Below are 23,258 nucleotides of genomic sequence, written 5' to 3' on the forward strand. Positions count from 1 at the left end.
ACTTAAATTCTTAAATAACCTGATAGGACAAATTAAAAAATACACGGCCAAATGTACAACATTTAAACTCATGACCATGTAAGAGATAGCATGGTTGGAAGTTGTAGTGACTTAAAACTAAACCTACCCTATCCATGATTAAACTAATAATAATACCATATCTTTCAACATTAATACGTAGACCATTACTACATAAAATAATTGTGTTTATTAATGAATGTACTCCACAAATGCTTGAAGAGTTGAGAACTGTGACAACTGTTTTTTTAAGACTAGCATCTCCAAAAATAAACTAGAAACCAAAGCAATAGTATATACTTTGGTACCCGCGACTCAAATGGTGTGTCGCGTTTTTATTTTACATGCTCCTTAATAAAATAATAATTACGAGATAGTTTTGACTATTTTATTTTATTTTATATTTATTGGTATTTGAATAATTATAATATTATATCATAATTGAAAGACTTTTTATTTTCAAGAATAATTACTATTAAGGATAAAATAAAATATAATAATAAATTTTATCTTGAATTTTTAAAATAATAAATAAATTAAGATAATTATGCTGTAATTAAATTGAGATAACTATTTCCAGAAATTACGAAACATAATTGACTGAAAATAATGCTAAAATAAAAAGAGGAAAAACACACGCCCAAAGCTCACCCACTTCCCTTTTTTTCTCATTCTATTTTGACTCAGCACCTAAAAGAGTACTAAATCCCTTTTCCCAATACCCAAAAGGCCAATTCAATTCCAATCTTACCAATCTTGGATAAAGAATCAAACTTTGTGCATGTATCTTGATAAAGAAGTAAATTTTGTACTGTCAATCTCATTTCTTAGAGTACCCAAAAAGGCCATTTTGATTCCAATCTTGGATAAAGATTCATACTTTTTCTCTTTTGATTACGGTGGTTTTCGGGTCAGTTTGCGTGCTGTATAAAGATTCAAACCTTACGTATATATGTTGTTAAAGAAGTAATTTTTGTCCTGTAAATGTCATTTCCTGAGTACCCAAAAGGCCATTTGGGTTTAAATCTTACCTACCTTTGATAAAGTAGCAATCTTTGTGTGTATATTTTTTTAGGGGTATTGCCTTTTTTCTTTGGAATTTATCTGCAAATGGATAGGAGGAATTGCTGTTGATCCAAAATATTAGAGTGGGGTTTGACTGAATGAAGAAAATGTACAGTGATTGATTTAATTCCAGTGTCTCTCATTTTGTCACTATTTGGCAGATTCAAGATTTAGAGTCTGTTGTACTCTTTTTTAAAATTTTTGTTTGCATATGTATACATGGTCCGAGTCGAAAGCAAATTTTACTGAACACATTTCAAAGGGCAATTTGTGAGATGGAATCAAGAATGGATCAATATGAGATCATGGAACAGATTGGGCGAGGAGCATTTGGTGCAGCTATTCTAGTGCATCACAAACAGGAGAAAAAAAAGTAAACTATAATTTTTTTTAACCTGAATATGTGCTTTGAATTTTTGTAGTTTGATTTGGTTTATGACATTTTCTTTGTGGGTTTTATTTAATTGATAGGTATGTGTTAAAGAAGATTCGTTTGGCTCGACAAACAGAGAGATGCAGGAGATCTGCTCATCAAGAGGTGGATTTTTGTTCTTTTTGTTGGTTAAGGATTATATTTTATGTCCTTTTTCTCTTTGAAGTTACTAAATAAGGAGATAAAGATGAGTTACTCAAAGAAAAGATTCTTTAGCTTAATTTGTTGAATACAATGCCCTTTCCTCCCAAATTATCGATTAGTAGTATGAGATTAGCAACAATTGAGTTTGCCTTCCACTTCTGTTTTTTTGTTTGATTTCATACTTTGTTGGACTGTTCATTGAATTGAATGTTTAAAGGGTTCTTGAAAACTGTTAAAGAAATGTACCGTGGGCCTAACTCAATCCTAAAATCTAACTCAAGAGGTGAGGATTGCTCAAGACGAGATAAATTGCCTCCCACCCAACCGATGTGGGACTATAGACTCCCCCTGCATGCCTAGGCCTGACAATTAGAGGGTGGACGACATAATACGGGGGCCCAACATCGGGTGAAACAAGAACTGGGAGGGCCCGACTCTAATACCATGATAAAAAATGGACTTTGGACCTAACTCAACCCTAAAAGCTAGCTCAAGATTCTGCTTTTACTTTTTCTTCTCTTGCTGTGATAGCCCGTTCATTATATTCCAATATCACTTTTTAGAGATTCTGGACTTGAAATTCATCCTATTCTTGTAATATTAGGGGAACTTTATGAAGAATACTTGCACTGGTTGATTTAGTTCATTTCTCCTTAAGCTTTTCGAGATACATTACATGTTTGCCAATTGCATATATATTTTGTTACCTGATAGTGATTTCGTTTGCATCTTAGTGTTTGTGGGATGTGTGGCTTTTTTGAGCATAATACTAATTACATGAATGCATATATGCTCAAGATTTCTACGTAGACGTAATCCAAATTTTGATGTGCAGATGGCATTAATTGCACGGATTCAACACCCATTTATTGTTGAATTCAAGGAAGCATGGGTAGAGAAGGTGAAGGGCGTGAAGTTTTTGCCAGTGAATTGGACTTAACTTCTGTGTACATAATGTAATTATTTGCCCTTTGTTGATCGTAAATGCAGGGCTGCTATGTTTGCATTGTTACTGGCTATTGCGAAGGTGGCGATATGTAAGTTTCTTGAACAATTCATGTTGACATTGTTTTCTGTTATTAGTGCTTTAACTGGTAAACAAGGGTTTCAAGTCTTTGCTTACCCCCTTTGATAAAACATTTTTTGATAGGGCTGAACTGATGAAGAAACAAAATGGTCAATATTTTCCAGAAGAGGTATGTCCATAGATTATTAAGTTAATAACTCGATTGAGACATGTTAGTTATAAATTTGGATTGTAGGTGGTACTGTATACTTTATCTAGAATGGATTTCTATTACTTGCCTTTTTTGTTTGTTGATTGTTTAAGTAAATGTTCACCTTGCAGAAACTTCTGAACTGGTTCACTCAGCTACTATTGGCAGTAGAATATCTGCATTCAAATTATGTGCTGCACCGTGACCTTAAAGTATGTATTTCAATATTTGTCAAATATGTTGGCATTTAAGGTTATCTCCTTATTTTCTAAGGTAATTTTTACAACCTGTTGTGGCAGTGCTCAAACATCTTTCTCACCAAGGAACAAGATGTTCGCCTTGGTAATTTCAGTGCAGTTTTTTACTGAGCTTGAGATGAATGCAATTCTTATTTCGGCAATACTCTTTGTTGCAGGGGATTTTGGGCTTGCAAAAACATTGAAAGCAGATGACTTGGCTTCTTCGGTAAGTTCCGATATACATACTTCTTTTTTATTTACTGTCTAATTTGGATATACCATCCAATGAAATGCAAAAATTTGCATTCTACGTTCCCATTATTAGTATTGTTTGGTTAATGGAGACTATTGGAACTTTTGATAGCGCTACATATTGTAGCTTGCACCTGTAGAAAGTATAGAGAGAAAATTGGGTGACGTTCTCAGATGTCTAGGATATGACGTTGAATAGATATATTGAATAGGGTAATTCTACTTTTGGTTAATATTTTAACATAAATAGTTAGTACTCGAAGAGAAAAAGCAGACACATCACATCTATTGACATATTATATAGAATATGTTGTTGTTAACCGACATATACACGCCACTTTTGATTTCTCTCGAGTCTTGACTCAAGTGCTATCCATCTTTTGGAAGTTCAAAATCCCGATCAAATCGAAAGTATTCAGGATTTGTGGTTCTGGTGATAAAACAACTATAAAATATCATAACGTGCTTAGTGTGTTTTGGATGAAGCATTTGGGCTTGAAAATGATTTAACGCGTGTCTGCGCTGCAAATACCTAAATAAATTTGGAAGTTTGTTTTAAACATTTTCACTCTGAACGGAGAAAAAACAAACCAAGGATGAAGAGTTTCCACCCCACCCATCTTTTACAAGAAGTAAGGATGGAAGATACTTGTTTAGAGAGCTGATGATATTTTTTTATTTCACATTCCAGGTAGTTGGAACTCCCAATTACATGTGCCCTGAACTTCTTGCGGATATTCCTTATGGTTTTAAATCAGATATTTGGTCCCTAGGTATGCAGCTTCCTGTACCTTATACTCTCCATCAAAGTAGTGCATTTATATCAAGCGGTGCTATTAGAATTTGGTGTCACATTGTATAAAGTACCAATTATACATTGGTGAGGATACTGCGATCGGTTTCTAATCTTACGCTTGTTGGCTTGAGTATCGTGCACTATGTTTTAAATGTTATTATTAACTTCTGTGGATTAAAGTCATTCATTTCTTGACCAGGCTGTTGTATGTATGAAATGGCTGCTTATCGCCCTGCATTTAAAGCATTTGTAAGATTCTACTCTTCTCTATTTCTTTTCCTTGATTCCCTTCCTTCAAGTGTGGAGCTTCTTACTTGCTACAAATCGGACCTGAAAATGTAATTTTAATAATGATTCAGGACATGGCTGGATTAATAAGTAAGATTAATCGGTCGTCCATTGGGCCTCTGCCGTCTTGTTATTCTCCACCCTTGTAAGTCTGCCATTTGTTTGTCACAATTGCTTTATGTTTGAATCAAATCTAATCACTATGAAGCAGAGGAATACGAAATTGTGTGTATTTCTAATCCTTGTGTCAGATGCTATCACATGTCTCTTCAAGTTTCTTTTCGGGTTTTTAGTAAATTTTCCACAAACTGCTCTCGATTTAACTTTCTTCCATTACAGTATGTAATTTTGTATATTAAATATTGTTATATATTGTTTTCACAGGAAAACACTTATTAAAGGCATGCTAAGAAAGAATCCCGAGCATCGTCCCAGTGTAAGCTTACCAAGGATTTATTCTTCCATAACTTTTGCGTCGGAATAATACGTAGTTCAATCATTTGACTTCAACCTTTTCAGGCTTCTGAGCTCCTAAAGCACCCGTATTTGCTGCCGTATGTTGAGCAATACCGACCATCCTTTACTACTCGCGTGGCAAATCATATTGAAAAACCTGTCGCTACTGGTCGTGACTCTAGAAAGAACATGGCGGAAAGCCAAAGTAGTACAAGTTCTTGTAGCAGGGCTTCCAATTATGATAATAAGGGCACTGATATAGATGTTGCTTTCGTTGACGACGATATTGACTTTGAGCAACCTCATTTCTTTGACGAAAATCACAGAGCTGATACTTTTCCTGAAGATACAGATGACTATGAGTCTAAGAACATTATTGACGAAGAGAGGAGATGTCATGCAGAAGCTAAGCAACCTAAAACAATAAAAAGTATCGTGCTGGCTGTGAAAGAAGGAAAAACGAGAGAGCATAGTTCTCCCATGAGGGGCAACCGAGTGAAGGTTGGTGGTTCAGGCGCACAGAAAGCTAACACCGAACCATTACCAAAGATCCCAAAACCAAGTTCAGTTACTCCTACTTCTAAACCTAATGCAGAGATGCCATCTCCTGTATCAGCAAAGGCTGGATGTGATTCAGCAAAAAGGAATCACGGACCGCATACTTTAAAGCATCAGGTAATTTAGCCATTTAATCTCTCATCTCCAGTAGTATTTGCCTATTGGTTTGTACAATTAATTAAGGGATAATTACATTTTTGGGCCACCCTAAAAAATAATATCCGGCAAATGTATAAGTTTTGTATATTAAGTATAAATATACATATAATATACATATTATATACATAATCAGTGTATATGTTTTTCTATATTCGGGCTAGCGCCCATAATTAATTTCGGTTGACTGGCCAAAATGAAAAAAGTCCTATAATTAATTAATGCCCCTTTCCTTGCAGTTGCCTGCAATTGAGTCTAGTACCAAGACTAAACCTAGACATGAGGGCATCTCTACCTCTGGTCCTTCAAAACACGTTGCTGAAGATGGATTTCCTGCAAAGCCGAGACTGCGTACCCCTCCTAACCTGATTAGACGACCCTCGTTTCCGAGAAGGATGAAACAAGTGGGGCATGATGCCCCAAATACTCTTAACAATAATGTTAAGTCTGGTTCCGGCGACAATTCCCCCTGTCCTGAAACGATTCCTGATTCTACGCCCGATGGCTGCCATACACATGCTATAAAGAATTGTGTGCAGCATTCTCGGAAGGTTTCATTAGGAGCTTCAAAAGAAATGCAAGCGGAGAGTAGCATTTCTGCTTCTTCTTCTTCTGTATCAATTCAAGGATTTGAACTTTGTGACGATGCAACAACTCCTCCTTTTATAAATTTGACCGAACAGATGCTCCTAAGTCACGAAAGAGCTACTGAAACTGAGACCACAAGATCAAGGCCTTCCTGGTCAACCACTAACTCATCTCTCTCGGAGATTGCTTTTGGTTCAGGGGAAACCCGTGATAACAAGAATTCTGAACCATGCTCCGTAGAAAAGGTTGAGGAGCCTCATCACATTTTGGATGTTGGTGCTTGCAATCAGAAATCATACCCCACTTCGGCCTCCCCTGGGGACGATAAGTTTATGGTGAAGTTGTCATCCTCGACAACAGAAATTGCCTCTCCCACTGCTCCTCTTGTTCCCTTGAGTCAAATTAGTCTTCCTCACTCAGACAGCGCCTCAAAATCTGATGGTGACGACAAGTTTATTACAAAGGAACTCTTATGCTCTCCGACCGAAAGTATTACTCCCTCGCTCCCTCCTTTTTCACCTCCTCAAAACAATTTGTCGTCAGAGAAGGGACTGACGACGGTTGTTCCAAAGAATATGGTTCTTGAAAAACCAGCTGCTTCTGACGACATCATACATGTCATTCGACACAGTAGTTTCCGAGTTGGTTGTGAACAGCCAGCGACAGACACTATGGAGACAAATGCTGATGTTGGAAAACTGATAAATGTGGTAAGAGATGAAGTTGATATCGACAATCTAGGTTCTCATGGCGCTCCAAATGCTTCTACTTTTGCTGGATCGGTGATTGGTGTCCATACTAAGGAGATGGATGTAAGAAACAACAGCAGTCCAACCTCTTCAGCACAAAGAATAGATTCTTCAGAGCCGGCTGCAGAGGAGGAAAGGCCGGTAAAGGAAACGTTAGATGTCAAGTCTTTTAGACAAAGGGCAGATGCACTTGAAGGACTATTAGAACTATCTGCTGACTTACTGGAACAAGACAGATTAGAAGAGCTCGCTGTCGTTCTAAAACCTTTCGGCAAGAACAAGGTTTCACCGAGGGAGACGGCTATTTGGTTGGCCAAGAGTCTGAAAGGAATGATGCTTGACGAATCTGTGCGAAATTCATGATCCGTTCTGCAGAGGTATTTGCAGATACTTGTTTTATAGTTTTGTTCACTTGTTTATCTTTTTCATTTTTTTGGTCATTCAACTTCCTATTGAATTCTTGAAGAGGGGCACTTAAAAGAGGTGCTTGACTTCCTTTTTTCTCATAAGTATTTATGTAATTCTTTCACTTTAGTAATTGTAAATAGAGAAAGATAGAAACTTGAATAAATCTTTTGATCTGTGATGTGAAATGTAAGGATGTGTTAAAACACTATTGTTAATAGACATTTTCATGTCATGTTCTCCTGTTTTTCTTGGACATAAATAAGGCCAACCTTTTCTCATATTTGACGTTGTGCACAACCAGGGGCGAAGCTAGGGGGCGAACTTTGGTTAATTATACTGCGTATATAGATTAACTCTCTTTCTATATATATATATATATATATAATGTTGAAATTTCTTGGCTTTTCCGCGTGTTTGCTTTTTTTTTTTTATAATTATTTTTGAATCTCTTTAGTAAAAATGTTGATTCTACCGGTGTACAAGTACATCTCTAGAGTAGTTGTTGCGTGAAATAAATATGAGTGTATAGTTAAGTTGCTAATTGGATTCAAATGTGATTGAATTACTAGTTTAAATAATAAAAAAACAAATTTGTATATTGGTTAATTGAATATTTTAAGGCCAAAAAGAATAAATAACAATAACATCAAGAATTTTGAACTAAAATAAACTTCATTAATAATCTGAATTCTTAAATTAGAAGTTTTAATCACATTCCATGTCACCCTGACATTGCTTACAATCTTGATTGACAATTTAATTATATCGCATAAAAAGTACAGTGTTGTAAATTGATGTCCACAGTTCTGACTGCTCTTCTCTATGGTAACTCCCACTGCTCCTTATACTCCTTATAATTATAATTATGTTTGTAACTCCTACACCTCCGTAAATATTTTCATAATCTCAATGTAGTCCTACACGGTGGCGAAATCAGGAGTTTCTTCAAGGGTGTTAAAATTTCGAAAAAGTGAAAAAACATTCCCAACAAAGGGTGTGCAATATATGTTATATACCTCTAAAACCTAATATTTTACCTACATACACAATGTAAATTTTCGACGAAAGGTGATCAGTCTTCGGACAATGTTGGCTTCGCCCCTGGCCCTGCAAATAGATGTATATACGATAACCATGTTATACACACTCGAAAGTAATAAGAAAGCTATCTTTTCCTCTCTACATCTCATATTATTGTTACTGTGAGCTTAATTTCTTAACACAAATTCATATTTGATAGTTAACAATCATGCTCATGGAAAGATTACTATTCTTCATTATATACTAAATTGTTGATCTATTTTAATATTTATTGCTCATCACTTAGCTAAGTCAACGATTTGAGCAACCGAGTCAAGTCGATTCAGAATTTAAATAAACATCAATTTACTAGTGCCATTAATCTCAACCCGTTTGGACATAAGAATTTTTTCACTTTTTTTCGAAATCAGTGTTTGGCCATAAATTTTTCAATTTTCACTTAGAAGATGAATTTTGGAATTTTTCGAAAATTTGAAAAACTCCAAAAAACTATTTTTCAAAATTTTCACTCAGATCACTCACAAAAATTCAAAAACAACCCAAAAATTTAAAATTATATTCATGTCCAAACACAACTCTAATTTTTAAATACTATTTTCAGTTGAAAATTTTTTTAACTTTTTTTTTGGATTTTTACAATTCTTAAGTCCAAACGCCCACTAAATTTGCACTATATTCCATTATAGGGAAAATTTCTCTATCAATTTATTTTTGGGAAAAAGATCAAATTTTTATTCATTTACCCTATGAGACCAAATTTACCTCTATAATAATAGTTGTGCCAAATTTACCTTTGTAGTAAACTTTTAAAATTGTCTCCAATATCAAGAATACCGCCGTTAATGGTTGCACCGAGCTAAAATACAAGCTCGAGCCGGCTCAGTACCTAAGCTCAGTGGTCAAATTAGGCAACAAACCTTTGGATTTCGGCCCGCCAATTTCAAACGACGCAATATATATAGCTGTAGCCGTTTTCTCTTTTGGGCCTAGCGGTGAGCTAAAACTTCACTCTTCGTCGGCGGCGAACTTGCTTCTCTCCGTCTCCCTTTTCTCCGGCGAAATCTATTCCTAGGTAACCTTCTTCCTCTCTGACTTTTTTCCTCTTGATTTCTACCCTTACACTCCAAAATTTCTGCTCTATGCTAAAAGCCCTAATTTTTGTTTTATTCCCTTATTGTGATTTTGGGTAAAAATGCGTATTTTAATTGTGTTGCTATACTTTTTCTTTTTTTCTTTGTTTAATTGCGTAGAGACTTAGTGTACAATTGGTCATTTGATAAATTAGAAAAAACTGTGTGATTATGTAGTTATTTCCTTCAATAATTTTTATCAGTCAGTGTGTTTTTTTTTTCTTTTGCTCCTAGCTTTGTAGCACAAGCTTTTTTTTTTAATAGTTTTTTTGTTGCTCATGCTTAATATTAATGCTCTGAACGATGGAAAGAAAGGGCCTTTGTCCTATAGGTTTCTTCCTCTTCTCAGGAATGAATAATTTGATTGAAAAAAATGTTTTCTTTTAATTAACTTTTTTACTTTTTTGGTAGTCTGTGATAAATATGGAATACTCGTAATCCCATAGAAAGAATTTCTATTTGGGCTCATCTAGTGGCGTAGCCACATAGAGCGAAAGAGGTGGTCAGTTGAACTCACTTTGTCGGAAAAATTATACTAGGTATATAGAAAATTATATTGAATATAAGGTCAAAGATTACTTTTTATACATACATATTAAAACTTTGAACACCTTCAGCAAAATTTTGTGGTTTCGCCACGAGCACTCGTCATAAGTCTACTTTGAGCATATACGTCAGTACATGTGCCAACTTCACCGCAGATACCGTGACCAACATGTACCGAACTTCATCGTGGATACCCTGATAATAGTTGTTCCAAGTGGAATGACGAAAGCCCTATAAGACTGCTATGACTACTGGCACTTCAAAAGGCTCAGATTGTAAGTAAAGCCCGTTTTAAGTCCTATAGCCTGAAGTGGATAGGAAGTGTTTGAGTTGGTACCCCTGTGGAGCAACTACTGCATTGGATTTGATCTATTTACTCGAAAAATCATCTAGTTACTTCGTTCCGTCAAAGCAGCCTCAAGAAGTATCAAACGTTAACTCTCACACTTATACTAGCATTAACATACAATTCTATAAAGTCTAACCAGTCTATAAAGACCACGGTCAAACATCCAACTTGATGTTGATCGTAACCAAGAAAACAAAATGAAGTCTTGATTGGAACTAGTTAATCTCGCCTATGTGGATAGAAGGATACCTTTTAAAAAATAATAGAGTATATCCTTCCTTTTTCCTTTCTTATGTATCTTCAATATAGGTATTAGAATCTGACTGATCTTATTTTTTCGGAGGTCTCCTTATCCGTTTATCGATCTTGCAATTGCTACGGGTTTATTTTGACTGAGTTTAGTGGGTTTTTCCTTTAACCCCTTGAGCCGTGCCATAATGTGTAATGCATAAAATATATAGATGTGTGTGTGCATGTTCTTTGATATGGTAAGCCCCACTCTCTAAACTCTCTATTCAGGAGTCAGCAGTGTCTCTTTCCCACTTTACTTCTCGTTGACTTAACCGCCCAACTTATGGGTGGAAGTGGAGTGCTCTTGCCATTAGAGCAACGCCACTTGTTGTAATGCATAGAATATAGTTGCAGCCTAACACACATAATGTTGTTTCACCTCTTTAGGATTCATCATGTGTGCAATGTTTCCCATGTGAGAATTTATGCTGCATGAACATTGGGTAACCCTCAAATTAGCTTTTATTGCTAGTTTGATGTATTTCCCTTCTGAAACTATTTGCTTTACCTTTTTCTTAATATATGTTGACTTCAGTCTTGCGAAAGTTGTGTTATAATGCTCTTTATGCTTATTTGAAGATGATGGTCAAAAGTTACATCGCCAACAAGATGTATTCATGCCTTTGATACACTTTTGATCAGCATTTAATGCTTATGAGAGAAGAGATTTTTTTTTTATTTATTTTTATGGCTAAACTTGGGCTTTGATATGTAGGTTAGGGACAATAACATGTTGAAAAATGCGATTGAGAAAATAGGACATCTGAGTATGTCACTGCGATTATGAGGAGAAGAAAAAGCTTCCTGCTACGTGAAGCAGCACCTCCAAATTAACACATCTTTCTTTGGAGCAACCAAAACAATAGATTCAATGTTCAGGAAATACATGCCCAATTAACTTCATCAAAAAAAAGAAAAGAAAGAAGAAATGCATGCCCAATTAATTAGAAAACAAAGAATTGATATGGGAGTTTAATAAGAACTGGTTAAAAACTAAGAGAGTTCACTAGAGCATTCAGCTGTCTACTCTTTTGGGAAAAGGTCCCCTAGTTCCCCCACACCATAGTATATAGACTAATAAAGTAGAATCATACCAGATGGGGGGAAAAGCATGAAGATTGTTTTACCTTCTCATTGCTGTAACAGAAAGCATAGATCTTCCTTTAATTCTTCTATTATGACTTAAGTATACTCATATGCTTGGTGAAAATTGGCAGATAGTTGGAGCCAACAATAGAAGCAGCTCTCATATGGCTTATGGAGGCACAAATGTCAATCCATTGGCAGCAACAGGTGTTTCAACATCTGTGAGACAGGTGAAGCTGGATAAAGAATGTGAGCTCCGAATTGAAACCAGCCTTGACTCGCCCCTCCGTCTCCGACTCCTCACTGGAACAGCTGAGATTTTTGGGACTGAAATCCCTCCTGAGATCTGGCTTACCATCCCTCCAAGACTCAAATTTGCTGTATGATATTATTTCTATCATCTATGCAATCAAATGAATGTGTGCCCTTGAATGATTGCCTAACTGTTTGACACTTGTGAATATCTGTCGCTGGATGTATCTGATACATGCCTCAAGTTTCATGACTGTGTGTATCTTTGAAGTTTGTCTCATTTTTGTTTTGGTTAATATATCTTTTGGACATGAGTATCAATTTAGATTATGTTTGATCAAAAGAACTGCTTGCCGAAATACAAGGATATGAAAAATTCTTTCTAGATTTACAAGGATTAGAAAGAGGCTAGCTTGATGGAGTAGTTTCCACAACGTGGGAGCTATATATTATTGCATTCAACATGATCCTCTTTTGCCTTCTGGGTACTCATTCATTTGCAGGGATTATTTTTTCACCCCTAGGTTTTGATCTAGGTAAGAACGCAACGTGTGGTGTGTAGGTTAGGCATACGTCACGGATTCGAACCCTGCCACGAACAAAAGCCTGGTATTTAAGTGGAGAAGGGTAGAGTGGTGGACCTATTATCCACTGAGTTTTAAACCGTGCGCTACTGATCCCTCGGGGATTTCTCGGTTATTAAAGAACCTGCTATAAAAGGACAGGAGAAGGTACATAAAACGTCTTTGCTAAAGTACTGGACATGTTCAAATTAAAGTCAGTTGATTGAAATAGAGATGCTGGATTAAAAAAATTAGTGGGCTTTGCTTGGGAGTTCCTTTTGATGGATAGAACAGAAGAAGGGGTTTTGCAGAAGGAAACACTCTATTCCTAGTTATTGTTGTCTGGAAATTTTGGCTTGTTGTGGGAATGGTTTTGCAATCAGATTTGGGTTGAAGTTCTGAGCCCACTGCAACATCTAAAGAAACTTTTTTGTTTTTTCGAAAAATGCTAAGCTGTACTGTTGTTAGGAAGCACTAGGTGCTGAGACTATGATCAAATATTTTATTTTACCCCAAAAAGGCAAAAATGCATTTACATCTGCTGTGGTTCTTTAATTTGATGTCTGTTAAAGTGAACCAAACTCTTTCCTAGCCAAAAATAAGAATACGAATCACCTATCTGGATATCTTGCTCAAGATTTTGCATCTTGCGAGTATATCTGTTCCCTTTTTTTTTTTTTTTTAAACATGTTCGAGTTGTAAAAGCTAGGTTTTTACTTGGTATGGAGCGACAATCGAGATGGATGGTCCCACTGAAACTGATTATACAGCAGATGAGGTGTGGCCTTTCTCCCTAGCCATCTGTACTTTTTGTATTGTTTCTGCATTTTTGTATTTGAAGTGGTTTTGTTGAATTGAACTTCACTAAACCGAATGACTAATTGCGTTGTAATTTCTTTTTCTAGACGCCGATGATAAGTTATATAAATGTTCATGCTGTACTTGATGGACGAAGAAATCGTGCCAAAGCTTCACCTAGTGATTCTGACACTTCTCAGGTATCATTTTTGGTTATTATTCAGCAAAGGATAAAAGTCAAAGAATTTAAAAGGTTCATTTTTCTTTCTTAATCATTTACTCTTCTGCTTATGGGGCATTCGGAAACCAACTTCTTTCTCTGATTTTTGCAAAATCACTGTTAAGTTTTGTACCATGAGAAGATGTTTACAGTTGTAGGAGTGAGAGGGAGGGAGGGAGGGGAAATCCTAGGCGGAGGGAGGGGAAGTGCTGGGCACCCGTGATAAAGATAACTCACTGCATGACACGAAGGTGGTATTATCAAGTTAAAGAATGAGGAAGCTCTATGAAAGCCAATTTAAGTCAATTGAGGCTTTAAACTCAAAGCGTGAGTCTTAATGAGAAAGGGAAAGATATAAAAATATATGTAGTTAAAATAGAATGTAATAAAAAACCCAAACAACAATTAGATAGACAACAAAATTGAAAAAATAAATAAATACAATTAGGTAAAATAAATATAGTTTAGTGTGGTTGTCCTCCAGACAGAGCCCATGGGCAATGAGATGAGATGCACGGCTTAGCACCTTGGTGCCTATATTGAAGAGCCGCTTAAGTGCCACAAAGCGCAGAACCTATTTCGCACCTAGCTTCAGGTCTCAAGCGCACATCAAGTGGGCCTTTGACAACACTGCTCCTTGCTTGACCATCCACGAGGCATTGTAGGAACAAAATCAAGCGGCTAAATAGAAGATATCTAATAGAAAGGGAAGAAACCATATAGTATACTTTGTCATGCTATTTGCTTCTGATCTTCTACTATGCTGCTTTTGATACTGTAAACTTATGTGTTTAGGTCATGAGAGAGAACGACTTTAGGTAAAAAAAATTCACATTGCAAGTCTATAGAGGCAATTGAAATGCGGTGGTGCTCGGCCACTCTCAGGTTATGTAGGTCAGCCTTTAGGAGATCATGGAAGTTCTTGTTGATCCGCTTTGTTTAATGTTGCGATTCCTTAAGATACATTAGTTTCTGTCATGATAATGCACGGAATCCAAATTGGAGAGGTTACAAGAATAAGAGGTAATATGTGAATGGTAGAAGCCTGCTTCTATGTAAGATGACACTTCATCCTTATCAGAAAACAAAAGATGATATTTCAATTGGGATGATAGGAAGAGGAAATGGTGATTCTTAGGGTGCTCTTGCGGAGTGTATATTATCCTAGTTATTGATATAAGTTGAGGATTTCTCTGCTAATCTAATTCTTAGCTCCTTTCTGTTATTTAACCATTGGACATATTCTTTATCAGAATTACATGTGTTTCATCGACAAGTTTTAACATACTTGATTTGGCCAGGGCCCGAGGGTAGTCGTTGTGGGACCTACAGATTCTGGCAAGAGTACTTTATCAAGGATGCTTCTTAGTTGGGCAGCAAAACAGGGATGGAAACCTACTTTTGTGGATTTGGACATTGGTCAAGGATCGATAACTATTCCAGGATGTGTTGCTGCTACGCCAATTGAGTTGCCTATTGATCCAGTTGAAGGAATTCCACTTGAAATGCCTATGGTCTACTTCTTTGGTCATGTGACTCCTAGGTAGAAACCTTGTACCATGACATAGTGTTATTTTGACCTCGTCCCTTGTACAAGATAAAGTTTGTATGAAGAAAACTTGCTTTAGCACTTGCACTTTGCTTTTAGCATATTTACTAACTAGCAGACACCACTTCTCTATTTGACAGTGCCAACATAGATCACTACAAGGTACTCGTCAAGGAGCTAGCTCAGACTCTGGAGAAGCAATTTTCTGGCAATGCTGAATCTCGAGCTTCAGGCATGGTAATAAATACAATGGGATGGATAGAGGGAGTTGGTTATGAGGTATTTAAGCTCTATTCCTTTTTTTTGTGTGTGTAAAAGACAGCCAGGGTAGCATTTAGAGTGTTGTGGTCACCATTTCGTCTTCTTCTGCAGTTGCTACTCCATGCGATTGATACATTCAGTGCCACAGTTATTCTTGTCTTGGGTCAGGTATGTTCTCTACTGACAGTGAAGTTCATTTTATATGATTAATTTTGCACACGAAGGAATTTGATATGTATGCCATGGGGTTAAATATCAAGGGAAACTCGAGTGCTGTGAACGAAGGGACAAGAATTCAAAACCGCAAAGATATATTCTACACTTACCTAATAAAAGAAGAAAGAGTTACTAATTAGGCATATTAACATTTTGAAAGCTAATATTCATGTAAGTCTTCCAAAGAGAGCACTAGTTTGCCTTGAGCTGATATCTTTTCGCCATTATTTGTAGTATTGATCAAAATGTCAACACCTGAGGTCTCTTTATTGGTTGAAATTTCTACTCTCCAGTAGGCAGTTGTCTAGGAAGTACTTCACCTGGGAGCATGTTACTTCAACTAGTCTTCGTTCTCCTAGAACGAATCTCTTAGTTGTTCAGAAGGTTAGAAGAAAATGATGTACAGTGCTTAAACTTACAAGAAACCAGATTGAAAGTAGTGATTGGTGTTTCTCTTTTAATGAAGAATAATACACATACTTGGAACTTCTTATATCTCATCGTCTGATCTTCACCCATTTACATGCTTCAGTATTGTTACTAGGAGTAAGCAATGTAGCCTTTCTTTGATAATCAGATACTTGATTAAACCAAGCCTCTGAAATTTCAGAATTTCCCTAACTGTGTCGAAATTGTCTATGAAATGAGGTACTAAACTTGAATAAGAAGCTTTGCAGTTAATAAAGCATTTAATTTTGATAATTCCGCACTTCCGTTTTAGCCTTATGTTATTTGGCTTTTGATCGTTCTACTTGTCAGTACAGTTTTTCTCCCTGGTCATCTTTGGATTCAAATACTAGGCAACACCCCCCCACCCCCACCCCCACCCCCACCCCCCTGGTAACCAATAAACTTTCCAAATTTCTGCAAGTTCTGATCTTTGTTGCATTTAGATTTCTACAATTTCATCATTTTGTATCAATAGCCGTCTAAGGAGCAAAGGAAATATTTCTGATACGGCTCATTTTTTTAGAACTGTGCGAGAGTACTCCCTTTCCCATAGCTATCCTTACAAAAGAAAAGGTTGCTGTTGTTATCATAGATTAGCAAAGAAAGTATTTTGTTTCTGATAATTGTTTCATCATTTACTTAATTTAGAAATTGTATTGGTTGGTTTCAAACTTACAACTAATAATTATGGTCCATCAAGAACTCCTTTAAAGACAATTAGCCCCTGCATAACTTACACGTGATTCAGAAATTGTTTACTAGATAAACTTCTGTTTGCGAGACAAAGTCGTGCTCTAGAATATTCGTCAGTTTGTGCCACTACTATTTTCTTGGAACATTAGATGTGATAGCTGATTTCTCTTAGACAGTAGACAACTGACAAATAGGCAAGCTCAGTACAAAATTTGCTTCAAATATTATGGACAAAATTAGTATAATTACTACTACACTTATTTATATCTGCCATATGGGTTATGAGTAAGAGAAGTAGAATGATTTTACTGAAACTGGCAAAGGTTATCTGTTCACATACTCTCTTCTCGAGCCTGTTTAATCGAGGATTAGTGTAAAAGTTTAGGACCTGAGTTGAATGAACTAACAAAATAGTGTATGATATTTATGAAGGATTGAGCAGAATTCCAATTCACCAGGGGATTAAAATCAATGCAGCCGTTGGACATTAAGTAGGACATGTAAGCTATGAGCTCAGTGCAGGGGAGTTTTGTGGGGTTGAAGCTCTTTAGTCCAGAAGATTCTCTTGGTTTCTTTTCCGTTCAGTTTAAGAAATGTTGAAAGTGAGTACTGTGGTATTCTCTTTCTGGAAAAGTATCGGAGAAGATAAATGCAACACAGTATGTCATTTGGGGTAATCCCTGGACATTCTGTGGTTTCCTAGGATAAATGAAAATAACTGCACCCGTAAGATATACTCTCTAATACTAAAGTACATGAGACCTCCTCCTCTAACCGATGCCCTTCCACCCACCTACGGCTTCTCAGTTCTCCCTCCCCAAAATGGCAAAGCTATTGCCTAAATTTCATTATAATCACTATCGAGTTGTTGTGCATTGCTTGGCCAGTCCCACATATGTTAAAGCCATTTTCTTGAGTGGGTGTTTTATCAGAGGGGTAGAAGAGGAAAGTATATCAGGAAACATTTGAAAATGGACCAAATAATACAGATATCAAAAGGAAATAGAGAGTGAAAGTATGGAAAGTTGAAATTTTGGTGTTGCCAAACTATTCTTGTTAGACATTAATTAAGCTTGAGAACTGGTTTCCAGCAATTACTCGTTTGTAGAGCTGTTTTCTACAGTGTAAGAGTTGATCTTGTTTCTATTATATGGTCGCACTCTGGACAGGAAAAACTTTGTAGCATGCTAAAAGATGTATTGAAGAATCGGCCTAATGTGGATGTGGTGAAACTTCAAAAGTCTGGTGGTGTTGTATCAAGGAATGCAAAAGTACGCCAGAAAGCAAGGGGCTACAGAATAAGGGTACAGATTTCTTTATTGATTAATAATAGAGAGAGTTCGGAGTCAGTCACACTCACAGTTCATGCACTGGAACATGAACACTTGCTCTAGGGGAGTGTGGTCCTCTTAGTTTTCACCTTATCCTTGTAATGCAAAACTAAACATTTTTTTGTCTTTGCTTCCCCTACCAGGAGTACTTTTATGGCCCTTCAAATGACCTCTCACCACATTCTAATGTAGTAAACTTCGGTGACTTGTTCATCTACCGAATTGGGGGTGGACCACAGGCTCCACGCTCAGCTTTACCTATTGGTGCAGAGCCTGCTGCAGATCCTACAAGATTGGTTCCTGTTAGTATCAACCGGGACTTGCTTCATTTGGTTCTTGCCGTCTCGTATGCCGATGAACCAGATCAAATAATTTCCAGGTAAGGCTGAGTTCGTTTTTCTATCGTCATTCTTATGCTCAGTGATATTTGATTATTCTGTTTTAGCTAAAAGAGTTTAAGGTTATGAGGTTCGTTTTTAGAATTACTGCTCTCAATTTGTGAGTCCTAGCTGTAAAAGAAACCCCTGTTTATTATTAAAAAGCTTAAATAACACAAGTTTGACATAACAGTGAGCCTCAGTTTCATCCATTAGTGACGTAGCCTGGAAATTTGGCATTTTTCTCTTTAGTCTTTTTGGCTCCTGTAACAATTGTAGTATCGTGATCTAAAATTTGTAAAATTCACTAGCGAGGTAACTACTATTTCATTTCCTTCACTGTTTCTTACAAAATATATTTCTGCTATTGAAGCATCTACCTTATCGAGTATTATGCTGTTCATCGGAATTATGCAAAGTGGTGTTTATTCCTGCCATCTCATTCCCTCCTTCCCCAGGAAAAACTGTTTTTGTATCTCATATACTTCCTTCTTTTCTTCCCATTACAGTAATGTTGCCGGATTCATCTATGTCACAGACGTTGACATGCATAGGTGTGAACTCGAACTCTTCTCTTATTAGACAGTCACTTTTGCTATGCTGAGTGCAAAGTATGATCTTTATCTTTGATTATCTCCCATTTTCAGGAAAAAGATAACATATCTTGCACCATGTGCTGGGGAACTTCCGAGCAAATACCTAATCGTGGGAACCTTAACATGGATTGAAAACTGAATTATACAAATGCAGTAGCCAGTGGTTTTTTTCGGCCTCTGAATTATACTAAGCTTTTGGTAATGTAGAAATGCAATAGGCTTTTCTGTGATGACTGTATAATACTACGACTGTACCATAGGTGTGAGGCTTTATGGCGAAAATTCGAATGTACAAATAACACTAGCCCCTTCAATCTTTTTTATCGGCAAATGATAAGTTAAATGGTCTTTTTGCTTCACTGACATTTTGATATCCCCAAGCTTCTAAGGAAGTATGAATGCTATTTCTCCTTTTCAACAAATACTTACTCGTATCCGGCCTTTTCCAAAAAAGAAAAAATTGAGGAGATAGGTTTTTGGTTCGTGAATTTTGCTCGGCATCTAAGCAGATATATCAACAGATAAGACCAAAGAGGACATCTTGAGGCAACTACAGGAAACAGCCTAAAGAAATAAGGAGGGTGTTTAACTACTTAAAACAAGCCAAATAATAAGTTGAGCAACCCAAATTTATTGTTTTTGGGCTTAAAAGTTAATTTTGCTGGAAAAACTATTTTTTTTTTAAGCCAATCAAAGCGGGCTCAAAGTCTATGCCTATTGCTGCAATGCAAAGACTTAGATGGTGCTATGCAATTTGGAAATACAGTAGAATATACTCAATAAACATCCGCCTTATTTGGATTGTCATTTTGTGGTCTAAAAAATGTATTTGATTGGTGATTTGGTGTCATTTAAAGTCACTAAAAGGCAACCTTATTAAAAAAAAGGAGTCACTAAAAGGCTAAAATGTAGTGTATAGTAGAATTATCTAGGACGAGGAATAAGATGAGTGTGTTATAAATAGGCACAAATTGAACACTGCCGGGAAGTCAAAATTCGGGTTTAAAGCGACCTTGAGGTATACTCATAACTAGGGGTGGCAAACAAGGGTAGGATATGAACCGAGTCGAAAATAGCTAATGCAAAAATGGATAAATTATCCGATCCGATTCATATTTAGTACGGATAAAAAATGAATTAACCGGCGGATAATATGGATACCCATATTATCCATGGCTTTTTGAATATAATCACTTTGAGAGAATTCCTGATCTCCCAAACTTGAGGAACCCCCAATTTGAAACTTTACAAATGTAATAGTTAAACACATTAGTTATCCATTGATTATTCATTTTCTAAGTGGATAATATGGTTCTTATCCATAGTTGACCCGTTTTTAAACAGTTCATCCAATTCATTTTTTGATGGATAATATGAGTAGATAACTGTTTTCTTTTATCCATTTGCCACCACTATTCATAATTAAATAAATTAAAATATAATTATTATAAGTTCATTTGGCTTAACTGATTAAAAGTTAGTGCTAATAAGCATTTTTAGGGCTAAAATTCAAAAATAGCCAGATTTACAAGTGTTAATTGAAAAATAGTCACAGTTTCAAAAGTAATCGAAATTTAGCCACTTTTCATGTAAAGATAAATTTGAACGAAAATATTGTTCAAAATCCGAAAAATATACCAGCATAATATACTGGAGTTCCAGTATAATATACTGGTCCAACATAATATGTTGGAAGTTCATACACATGTGCTCAAATCTCCGGTATATTATGCTGGAACTTTCCATGTTGCAGTAAAATAATGGCTAATTTTCAATGACTTTACGAACACTGGCTATTTTTCGATTACCAATCCGAAAACTGGCTATCCCATACTATTACCATTTTTAGGTGCTGAAACTGTTTAATAAATAAACAGTTATGTGTCTGGATAAACGTGCTAAAATTGATAATAAGCAGTTGAAATGTTTAATTAAACCTTGCTCATAAGCGCATTTTTATGTTAAAATAACCTAAATGTCCTAAAAATTATTTACACTACCAATGAGATGATTATTATAATATTTTTAATTTTAGTTTGATTCGAGTACAAATTAAATTACATCTCAAAATTAACTTTTAGTTCTAAATTGACTAGATAAGATTATATGTTAGAAATATAAATTATTTTCTAATAAGATATAATAAAAGAATTACAATTTAAATAAAGTTTGTTAATAAAATATATACTCAATCATTACATAAAATATTCGTACATAAAATTAAAAACACCCTAAGAGAAAGGGATACCCAGAACATTATCCAAAACAAGAAGATTAGTGTCATTTTTGCCTCTCTTTTTTGTTCCTTGCGTTGGATGGGAGGGCATTAGTTTCAGACTAAACAGTGAATGGTAAGTTCATTAAATAAATAATTATGAAGAAGGTAACGTTCTGTTTTAGTAAGGATATTTTAGGAATTACAAATAATAATTAAGGATAAAATCATAAAATTATTGGTCAAACTAAGGCCTCATTTGTTGCACTTGATTGATGTCTGAATTTTAATAATTCAGATCTCAGTCATTAAATGCGTTTGTTTTTTAGATCTGAATTTTAATCATTCAGATCTTAACCATCAAGACTTTTTTTTTAACTTTTTGAATAGATCTTAATGATTAAGATCTATAAAAAAGTCATAATATCATTAAGATATTACACATTCAAGAATTTTTGTAAAAATGATATTTCACTATTACTCGTATATTTTTACCTCTAATCACCATTACCACTGTTATCGATGTCTCCTTCCAATGCCAAGCATGAATGTCACTTATCACTACCACTAGCCATCATTTACAACAATTACCACCAACCATCATTACCACAACAATAAAAAATCATGGCTATCAACTACCATTATATATTACCCATCACTTTATCAAGCATTGTTGGGGTTTTAAGCTATTTTAGCTTAAAAGAGGGTGAATGAGAAATGGAGAAAAAATGAAATATTTGAGTTTTCTTCCTTGACAAAGGGACATTATCCCATATTGGAGGAGTAAAAGACTTTTGGTGGGTATATATACAATTGCTCTTCTTTTAGCTCTTAAAGAGTTAAGAAGAAGGCAAGCCTCGCGTCGTCGTCGTCGCTCGGTTTCGGCTTCCACTTCGGTCAATCGATTGATTAATTAATTTTTTGGACCAAATTTATTTGTTAATAGTAAATATTAACGTAATATTATTAAATATCTGTTTTTATAACGAAAAATTAATATTAAATCCAAATTATCTCCTCTGCCCATCCTTTGTTCTGCATTATTTTAATTACAAACAAAGCAACAGTAAGTGTGATTTGCTACCGATCATTGTGTTCGCTAAAATACTAAGGTTTGAAGTACCGCTACACCAGTGTGTAATTCGTTCTATCCTCGGAGGAAATGATCCACAACCTCGGGTACTAGGAGGGGATTATGTTCTTTAAGGAAACACTGTAAATTCAGTGGGTTTGGATTAAATTCTGTTTATTTTACATTTCTATTTATATGTTATTTTATCTTCTCCAGAATAATTTTACAAATACAGTTTACTAACAAACTTAATGAACTTACTATTTTCTGTATTTGTGTTATACTCACTGTTTTGGAGACTAAAACCTTTGTGGTTTTCTACTCTATTGGAGATTAAAATCTACGTGTTTTTAACGTTTGTTTGTGTTATTCTTTTACAGAAATGACGAATAACAACGGGAACCAGACTGTTCCTATGGTGACTGCCAATGCATCGACAAGCTGAACAACACCGGCAGAAAAAGCCATAAAAATTTCCGGGATTGATTTCAAACGGTGGCAGCAGAAGATGTTCTTCTACTTGACGACTTTACGTCTACAGAAGTTCATTAAGGAAGATGTTCATGTTCTGCCCGATGAAACTCCAGACACTGAACGCTTTCTCGTGACTGAGGCATGGAAGCATTCTGACTTTCTATGCAAGAATTACATTCTCAACGGACTGGAGGGCGATCTGTATAACGTCTACAATAATGTGGAGATGTCAAAAGAACTGTGGATTGCGCTTGAAAGGAAATACAAAACGAAAGATGTCGGGTTAAAGAAATTTGTTGTCGCTAAATTTTTAGACTACAAAATGGTAGATAGCAAGTCTGTTATTACCCAAGTCCAGGAATTACAAGTAATTATTCACGA

The 23,258-nt window shown here is 35.7% G+C and overlaps 2 protein-coding genes across 4 annotated transcripts; both read left to right on the top strand.

Moving 5' to 3' along the window:
* The first annotated feature begins 666 nt into the window (after nt 1–666).
* On the top strand, nt 667–7,599 carry LOC107788640 (serine/threonine-protein kinase Nek5). 2 transcript variants are annotated; one of them, XM_016610335.2, is made up of 14 exons: nt 667–1,456; nt 1,555–1,621; nt 2,496–2,561; nt 2,651–2,697; nt 2,811–2,856; nt 3,009–3,089; nt 3,177–3,219; nt 3,293–3,342; nt 4,060–4,141; nt 4,364–4,413; nt 4,524–4,597; nt 4,837–4,888; nt 4,972–5,583; nt 5,862–7,599. In XM_016610335.2, the coding sequence occupies exons 1-14, from the start codon at nt 1,359–1,361 to the stop codon at nt 7,320–7,322; spliced, it is 2,829 nt and encodes a 942-aa protein (XP_016465821.2). In that variant the 5' UTR covers nt 667–1,358; the 3' UTR covers nt 7,323–7,599. The 2 variants fall into 2 exon arrangements, with proteins under 2 accessions (XP_016465821.2, XP_075095601.1); XM_075239500.1 differs by lacking the exon at nt 3,177–3,219 and having other exon boundaries at nt 668–1,456.
* A 1,602-nt stretch (nt 7,600–9,201) lies between these two features.
* On the top strand, nt 9,202–19,475 carry LOC107788639 (protein CLP1 homolog). 2 transcript variants are annotated; one of them, XM_016610334.2, is made up of 11 exons: nt 9,202–9,480; nt 11,942–12,190; nt 13,335–13,403; nt 13,531–13,623; nt 14,945–15,186; nt 15,333–15,471; nt 15,565–15,621; nt 17,982–18,116; nt 18,287–18,522; nt 19,030–19,074; nt 19,168–19,475. In XM_016610334.2, exons 2-11 carry the CDS (start codon nt 11,975–11,977, stop codon nt 19,253–19,255), a joined length of 1,320 nt encoding a protein of 439 aa, XP_016465820.2. In that variant the 5' UTR covers nt 9,202–9,480; nt 11,942–11,974; the 3' UTR covers nt 19,256–19,475. The 2 variants fall into 2 exon arrangements, with proteins under 2 accessions (XP_016465820.2, XP_075095602.1); XM_075239501.1 differs by lacking the exon at nt 13,335–13,403 and having other exon boundaries at nt 9,341–9,480.
* The last annotated feature ends 3,783 nt before the right edge of the window (nt 19,476–23,258 follow it).

This window comes from Nicotiana tabacum, chromosome 19, assembly GCF_000715075.1.
Source record: "Nicotiana tabacum cultivar K326 chromosome 19, ASM71507v2, whole genome shotgun sequence".
Taxonomy (NCBI): Eukaryota; Viridiplantae; Streptophyta; class Magnoliopsida; order Solanales; family Solanaceae; genus Nicotiana; species Nicotiana tabacum.